Genomic DNA, 9,807 nt, shown 5'->3' with positions numbered 1-9,807 from the left:
ATTGATTTCAAAGTTAAATAAGCATGTACAGTAGATACATAGCCTCTCACACCCACATAGGCTTACTCCCAGATGCAAACATATTCAGTACATATATATGCTCACACATCCACATTAGTTGATTTCTAGACACAAACGTATACAGCACATATATATCCCCACTGATCCACACATGTTGATGTCCAGAGGCAGACACTTTCCATCCATATATATCCTCCCATATCCACATAGATTAATTTCCAGAGACAAACATATACAGTGCATGTATATCATCACACATCCACGTAGATTGAGTTCCAACAGTAGACAAACATATACCATACATATATATCCTCACATATCCACATAGGTTGATTTCCGATGTTAGATAATCATATACCATAGATATATATCTCCACACATCCACATAGCTTTATTTCCAGAATCAAACATATTCAAAACATATATATCTTCACACATCGAAAGTAGTTGATTTCCTGACAGAAATATACAGTAAATATATATATCCTTGCACAGTCATATAGGTTAATTTCTAGGGGAAAATATATTCAATACATATATATCCTCACACATCCACATAGGTTGATTTCCATCATTAGACGAACATATTCAGCACATTTATATGCTCCAAAATTCACATAGATTTATTTCCAGAGGAAAAAACCTATAGTACATATATATCCTCACACAGACAGGTACGTTGATTTCCAAAGGCAAACATATACAGTACATATATATCCTGAGGGATCCACACAGGGTGATTTCCAGTGGTAAATATATACTGGACATACATACCCTCACACATACACATAGGTCGATTTCCAACTTTAGACAAACATATACAGCACATATATATCCTCAAGAATGCACATAGGTTAATTTCCAGAGGAAACCATATTCGGTATCCTCACTCAACCATACATGTTGATTTCCAACGTTAGGTAAATATGTACAGTAGATATATATCCTCATACATTCACATAGCTTTATTTCCAGAGACAAACATAAATGGTACATAGATATCCTCTCAAATTCAAATAGGCTATTCCCAGATGCAAGCATATTCAGTTCATATATATCCTGACACATCCACATTAGTTGATTTCCAGTCACAAATATAGTACATACATATCCTCACTGATCCACACAGTTTAATTTCCAGTGACAAATATATATGGGTATATAGTGGTCATACATATCCTCACACATTCATATAGGATAATTTCCAACATTAGACACTCATATACAGAACACAGACACACACACATGGATAGAGAGAGAGGGTGAGGGAGAGGGAGAGGGAGGGAGGGAGAGCAAGAGAGAGAGAGAGAGAGAGAGAGAGAGAAATAGATATATCTAAATACTTCAATATCCACATTGGTTAATGAACCACACAGGTTGATTCCCAAAGGCAAACTTACTTAGTCCATAGATATCCTTGCATATCCACATAGATAAATTTCCAGAGGTAAACATATACAGTAGATATATATCCTAAATGATGCACTGGAAATCAATCCATCAGCCAAACACATACTGGACATACCATATCCTCGCAAAACCACATAAGTGCTTTCTGCATCTACAGCACATATATATTCTCATAGATTGACATAAGTTGACTTTCAGTGACAAGTGGTTGATTTCCAACAATAGACAAACATATACAGTACATATATATATATATCCTGACATATCCAGATAGGCTGATTTTCAACATTAGAGAAGCATACATAGTACATACATATCCTCACACATCCACCTACGTTGATTTCAAGAGACAAACATGTACAGTACACATGTATCATCACACATCTACATAGGCTGATTTCCAACAGTACACAAAAATGTACAGTACAGTACATAGCTTCATTCATCCACACAAGTTGATTTCTAACATTAGATGAACATGTGAAGTACATATATATATCCTCACACATCCAGATGGCTTTATTTCCAGAGACAAAATATATATACAGCTCATATATATCCTCAAGTATCCACATAGTTTATATCCAGAAAAAATATATATTTAGTACATATATATACTCACACATCCACATAGGCTGATTTCCAGAGGCAAGCATATTTAGTCTATATATATCCTCGCATATCCACATAGGTTGCTTTCCAGAGAAACACATCTACAGTACATATATGTCCTCATGGATTCAAGCAAGTTGATTTTTAAGTGACGGATGTGCTGTGTACATATATATCCTCACTCATCTACACAGGTTGATTTCCAACATTAGACAAACATATACAGCACGTATGTATACTCCCAGATCCACGTAGCTTGGTTTCCAGAGTCAAATATATACAATAAATGTATATGCTCACACATCGACATTGGTTGATTTCCTAAAGCAGACAAACATAGATGACTGTATATGTTTTTAAGTGACAGATGTGCTGTGAACATAAATACCCTCACACGTCCCCTAGGTTTATTTCCAGAGACAGATGTATACAGTAAATATATATCCTCACCTATCCAAAAAAGTTGATTTACTAAGACAAATATATAGAGTAAGTATATATTATCATACATCCACACAGGTTGATTTCCAGTGACAAATATACTGTGCACATATATATCATCACTCATCCACATAGCTTTATGTCGAGTCAAACATATGTAGTACACACACATATATGTGTGTGTGTGTACACGTATATATGTATGTACTATATATGTTATATGCACTATATATGTGTGTGAGTGTATATACTGTATATGTTTGCCTCGGGAAGTCAACCCATGTGGATGTGTGTGTGTGTACTGTATATTGTCAGGGTATATATGTACTGTGTAGGTTTTTCTCTGGAAATCAACCTATGTGACTGTGAGGGTAAATTTGTACTGTATATTTTTACTAATATTGGAAATCAATTCCCTCAGCAAAGCAACCTATGTCAATTTGTGAGGATCACACTCATATACACACACACACACACATACATCCACACAGATTAATGTCCAGAGACAAACCTATACAGTATATTTATATCTTCACAGGTTGATTTCCCAAGTAGACAAACATGTACAGTATGCGTATGTGTGTAAATATCCTCACACATCCACATAGGTTGTGTTCCAAAGGTAAACATGTACAGTTCCTATCTATTCTGACAGATCCACATAGGTTGATTGTCACCATTAGACAAACAAATATATTACATATATATACTCACACTTCTAAATAGACAACCACATACTGTACATTTACATAGTTTGATTTCTAGTCAAAAATATACAGTACATATTTATCCTCAAAAACAGTACAGTACATGGTAAATACATATCTATTTACCTAATCATTGATCCATCCATTTCTCTATCTATCTATCCAACTATTTATCCATTTATCTATCTATGTACCTAGATATGGAATTACTTTTATAACGCTATGCTTACTTATTAACATATTGTTTACTGTGTTTTTTTAAGGAAATTGTCTTGCGTTTCTTGCTATTTTCCTTGAATGCCTGTAAGAAAATAAATCTCTGCTTAGAATATTTTGAATATATATGTGTATTTTGATAATAACTTTATAATGAATTTTCTGTTTCGGTTGTTCTTTCAAACATTTTCCAATTGATACAGGCTTTAGTCATGTTGTTTCATGTTGTTAATGCTGCCAGCTGCTATTGGCTAGCAGTATATAGAACACGCCGTTGGCAATTTATATCATAATCAGCACAGCAACAAAGTCATTTCATCAAGTGGAGCAGGTGGTCCTGTTTCCAAGGTAAGTTGAGTTGTCAGGTCTTAATGGAATTGAGCTTGTCTAACTATAACGAAACTCTATGACTACCCAATATGTATTAAGCTCAACGTCCAAAGTTGTTTCCAGCACTCTGAATATTTACTTTGCATTTTTGACTATAATTTACAGGCCTATTTGTCTCACAGGTTCATTTGGAAAAAAAAATTAATAAATTCTACCCTTCAACAGTATTCATGGAAATATACAACAGGGAAAATTTAGAATTTGCAGAAATGGCAATCTTGTGAATTTGTGTACAAATTAGATCATCTGACGATTCAATGAACTTGTGGTATTTATGGAAATTCAACGTACACCTGGAGGATTTGGAATGACTTGGTGAACACATATATCTCATCTGGGTCAACTAGTCAACATCATTGTAACATAAGGAAAGCAAAGTTTGACTTCAAAGTAGGACCCACGCATCTGGAGTAGTTAAATCCTGCTTAGACAGTTCCCTGTTCATGTTGGTTTCGAATGTCATTATTCTTTATATATATCAACTAGAAAATACACGAGTCCTGTGTGTGAAAGGTTGAATTTTCTTGGCATTCCTATTAACCATGAATCTCAAAACATTTCTCTATAGGTTCTAATTGGGGCGTGGTTTCCTCTTTTGTTTTCCTAGTTACTTCCATAATCCCATTGGAATTATATCTACTTTGAAATATTGCAGTGCCAAATTAAATGCCACATGTATGACCACAGACAAATGTTAAAACAATGTATTTGTTCCAAGCAACATTGGCTGTTACATATTGTTCATTATTGCCATCGCACCTTTCATTATAAAGTACTTGTTTTATTGTACAGAATCCTATTTGAAATGAACAATGTGAATGTTAATATGTAACAAAAATGTTCTCTGAAACCACAATAAAAAACCAGCACTGAATATTGAATCTGACCAGTACCGAACTTTTTCCCTTCTATACTGTGTAAATTTGTGAGGGGACAACTCATTAATTAGCATATATTTACATTAAGTGGGCTTTGTTTGTTTAATTTGTTCGTCAGTTAAAGTGAAATGTATAGGATAAATTGCCAGCATTATGGTAACCATGAAGTCTCTCAGGAAAGGTATATGATGCACAGAGCTTGACGGTACAGTTGCCTGATCTTTCCTCTGAATCTATTGCACTTTCATAGAATTTCTGTAAATGACTCTGGATCGCTTTTGTTTTTGGTTCGTGGTCTTGCCACGTGCCTCTCATTATGGCTTGAAATACAGTCCCCTTTTTAGGAACGTCCACTACAATGCAGTCTACTGTGGAGGCAAGGTGCATGAATAAAGAGATTTTAATATCTCGGTCGAGAGCTCACTGATCCCTGGACTCATTTTTTTGCAGCCATTTTAGAGTGCACCATTGCATACTCAAGATACAGATGCATTTGCTGGAGGCCAGATGAAAATACAATGCGATAGTGCTTCAGATCTGAAAATGACAGTAACACATTGATAATGCAACCAAGAGAGGCTGCTGCTCTGAAGACTTCGGCTCACATTATACCTCTGGCACTGAATAGCATGTTCTGTATCTTCATTATCCTCTTCTTAAAATGTGCTTTTTGAAAACTTCATCTACAGTCAGCATACAGCGCAATCTCTAAATGAGGCAATGTTAAGTTACCCATCTCTATTCCTTTCAAAACTTTATTCAATAAGGTTTTCTTTTTGCTCTAGAAAATAATTGGAAATTGTCATTATTTTAATGGGATGGCCTTCACAACATTTCCCATTCTACAATTAAAAAGTTATTCTGAAACATGGAAAAATGTTTATAATTAAATACAATTCTAAAATGATTTAATAAGATTATCAAAACAAAAAATAAATTTTAAAACAATATTCCATTTTAAGCTCATTTCATTTGTGCTGTTCGGTCGGTAGCAAATCTTAAGAGGGAAAGAATTTTCATTTCATACTCGCTGATGTGCATGTGTGCGCACGCACATACACACACACACACACGAAAAATGTAAGCATTGAAAGTGCTTACTTGTACAGTCGAATCCTGTTAAGTGAGAACACAAACACAAGAAATTCTGAAGATACTGGAAATCCAGAACAGTACACGCAAAATGGTGGAGATAGGCAGGATATGTGGAACAGTCCTGTTGACTGGAACATCATCTACTGTTTAATTACCAATGTAGACGCTGTCTGACCCATTGAGTTCCTTTAACGTCTAGCATGTGTTCTTCCAGCTAACTGAGGTTGTTTTTAAAGTCACCAATTGTGCTACCAGCATATTTAGAATCAATTAATATTACAATAAAGATTTGATTGCTGCAGTCACTTTAAAACCAAGCATCTGAATGCAAAGCGGTAACAGATTATTCCTTATTGAATTGCCAACAAAAGCCGTGTCTATAAAATTTGGAAGTATGATTCTAATCTCATTAGTTTCTACCTGAATTTATAATTCTGCACATATTTCATTTGCAGTATATTAAGTAGTATCTGTACCTGAATCTCCTCATTCTGATTATAACCTGCAGAGATTATAAGAGCCTCTACGAAGGAATGAATGGTGAAAAATACCCAGCTAATTGGGACAAGAGCAGTTGGTGATTTGCTTGGAAAATCTCCTATAGAATTCCCCCTTACAACACCATACCACCGTCCCCACACCAAAATAAATAATCCCTATCTTCCAGATTAGTGAAGGAATCCTCTTTATAACAGAGATGAGGAGGAATTTCCTTAGCCAAAGAGTGATGAATCTATGTTCATCACCACAACAGCAGTGCAAGTCATTTGGGGACTATTGGGTTGAGAGGAGGAATAAATCAGCCATGGAGCAGATGTTATGATTGAATGGCTTAATTATATTCCAATATCATGATCTAACTAAATGTGACAGAGTTGTGAAAGAATTTCTCTGTTCAGGGCTGAAGATGGGTTTATCTCAGATTGCTTCTTTATCTGACACCTGGAATCAGAAAGGTATGGAAATGCAACAGCTGGACTACGGTGGAATTATACTTCAATTATACTTTCTCCCCACATGAACACATCTACATATACAATATAAACCCATAAATGTTGAAGACAACTGACATAACTGTGTGAAATAAAACATTGAATATATTTTCCCAATATATGCAAAGCTAGAATTAGGAGACAAACATTTGGGTTTCATTAAAATTGAAAATCTCATTATGATGTAAATATTTTATGGTGCACACTTTCTGATATTTCATCAGCTTTATATACAATGTGTATGAGAGAAAAAAGGTGCCCTCACCTCATTCAAAGAAGTGCTGCTGGGCTGTATCACCCAACACTCAACTCTCATATTTCTGGTCAATTTTAATCAGATACAAATACCATTAAAGCACATCAGATTGACAGAAATGATATCACTCCCTTTTTTAATAACTTGGAACTAATGAGACTGAGTTTAAGACAACTATCCCTTAAAGGAGAAAGCCACATCACTTGATGTTTCAAGGAGCACGCATGGTGAACTTGGCCAATGCTGTTTCATTTAAGAGGAGTTGACTGTACTTGTATCTGTAAGTTGAGGCAAAGCATCCACAGCATCTGCGGCCATAACCAGTGGTGCACGTTGGCCAATAGCATTTCAGAAGTTGTATGGAGGAATAGAAATGTTTCTTACAATAAACATATTGCTAAACAGCAAATGTAATATATATACATTTAATAAAGGGTGCAGCAGTCAGCTGAATGCTGGCAGCGCAGTGTATATTATTTAGGTGAATTTCATTTCCTCGTTGCTTGACATTAATTTGGTCGTTCCAGATTTCAGCAGGAGGTGGGGGTTGTCGAGCCGTTTACAGTCACTTTGCGGCCTCTGAGTACAGATGGGAGCATCTGGTGACAGTTTGTGTTTCCATTCATGACCGAGGCCGCTGTGGCAGGGTATTGTGAATTGGGGGAGAGTTCAGGCGTGCTGGGGCTCGGCAGCGAAGAGGATGTGGAAGGAACGGCGGCTGGGCTGCCTTTGTCACTCACAGAGTCACTCTCTGAGTTCATACTCGTGTTGGCGAAATCCTCATTGGGATGACTGAGTTTTAACCTTTTGCATGCAGGTTGCACCTTGTACTTCAGGGGTAGAGGACCATTCTATAAATAGAACAAGAAATACATGCATTATTACGTGAAGATAAGAAAATCTGCAGATGCTGGAAATCCAAGCGACACACACAAAATGCTGGAGGAATTCAGGAGGCCGGGCAGCATCTATGGAGAAGAGTAGATAGATGATATTTTTGAGGCTGAGACCTTTCATTAGGATATTATAACATGAAGCTGGCATTCATATACTGGAAATTACATAAAATATAATACATATTCTCTGCTTGTTTCCCATAATCAATACCTGGAGCAAGTCTGCTCATCTCAAAAACTTTCTCAAAGATATAAATATATATCTCGTTATTCACACTGATACTGACAACCTCTACAGATGTGCATTGGCATCATTCTACCCCAGCATTAAGGACATTTACTGAAAGGTGACAGGAAAAGGCCGCAATATCATAAAAGATCCTACCCACCTGCTCATGGTATGTTTGTCCCATTTCCATTAGAAAAGAAGCTATACATTATCCACAGTAGGACCAGCAGATTCAAAAACAGATACTTGTCCCTAGTCATAAAGCTGATCAAAACCTCAACCCAACATCACTACTTTCTCATTTGCTGCCAGTCACCTTGTAGGTTTTTGCAAATAAAATCAAGTGAGGTGTTTATGTTTAATGAAACCCTTAACACATTTTATTGAACTCCAAAACCTAAACAGGGTTGCTTTACATAATGACATCATCAATTCAGACCAGCAACTTAATGGGAAACCCCAACTCAATGTCAATTGTATATTATGTACATTTCTCCCAATTATGCCATCCTACAACCTAATGTATAGATATGTTGTACCTAACATCACTTTTTTGTGCATGCAATGGCTGTGAGTCCAAGTCATTATGGATATTTAAAGGAGTGGTTCCTGATTAGCAAGGGTGTCAAAAGTTACAGGGAGAAGCCAAGACATTGGGGTCGAGAGGGTTAATCAATCAGGCAAGGTGGAATGGTGGAGAAGGCCAAACAGCCTAATTCTGATTCTTTGTCTACCTATTGTATTTTTTATTGTGCTCTTCATTCTTATCATGTTTTAATGCGGCAATGGATCCAGAGTAACAATCATTCATTCTCCTTTACAATTTGTGTTCTGATGAATGACAAGAAACAATGTTGAATCTTCAGTCTTATGTTAGAGTGCCTGTGTCCTTAACTGTTAATAATGGCTGTTCACCAAAGCTTCCCAAAAAACAATTGTTGCTTTAATGGAAAAGATCAGCTCTTATCTTCACCCCACTCCCACATGCCACATTACTTTACAGTATCCCAGCAATGAGTAGCCAAATAGCGATTACCTTTGGGTCCTCACTGATTATTATTAGATGCCCAGATAACGGAGAGTTTTTCTCATGATCACCATATGTATGCAAGGTGAACATACATACACATCTCTCTTTCTCTCTCTAGTTATCATTTTCTTTCCCTGAGTGTTTGTGAGTGTTGCTCTGGGTTACCAGAATCTGCAGATTATCAGATTTATGGCTGTCTCTCTTTCATTCACACACATATACACCTAAACACACACCAATGCACACACATACAAACACTCACCAATACACACATGCACACACCAACACACACAGACACACCAACACTAACTCATACACCAACCCACACACACCACAACATACATACATGCATTCACCAACACACAGTCAGACACACACACACACATAGCAACACACTCAGGAACACACACACACACACACACACACCAATGCATACAAATCCAAACACAAACACACCAACACATACATACAAACAGAAATTAACACACACACACACAGACCACTAGGGAAGACAGAGACAATCTCCTGGATGTAATAGTGGCCAGAGGACCTAGGATAATGGAGGAACTGAAGTAAATTCACATCAGGCAGAAAATGGTGTTGAGTAATCATTTGGTAATTGGTAATCATTTTC

At 36.5% G+C, this 9,807-nt stretch overlaps 1 protein-coding gene across 1 annotated transcript in view; it reads right to left on the bottom strand.

Moving 5' to 3' along the window:
• Positions 1-904: 904 nt before the first annotated feature.
• LOC132389101 (polycomb complex protein BMI-1-like) overlaps positions 905-9,807 on the bottom strand; it is a 53,996-nt gene continuing 45,093 nt past the window's right edge. Inside the window, exon 10 of the mRNA XM_059961536.1 lies at positions 905-7,869. Coding sequence (XP_059817519.1) covers positions 7,549-7,869 — 321 coding nt within the window. The 3' untranslated portion in view covers positions 905-7,548. The remainder of the gene's footprint in view (positions 7,870-9,807) is intronic.

Source organism: Hypanus sabinus, unplaced genomic scaffold (assembly GCF_030144855.1).
Source record: "Hypanus sabinus isolate sHypSab1 unplaced genomic scaffold, sHypSab1.hap1 scaffold_470, whole genome shotgun sequence".
Classification (NCBI taxonomy): Eukaryota; Metazoa; Chordata; class Chondrichthyes; order Myliobatiformes; family Dasyatidae; genus Hypanus; species Hypanus sabinus.
This window is presented reverse-complemented; position numbering and strand designations above follow the sequence as displayed.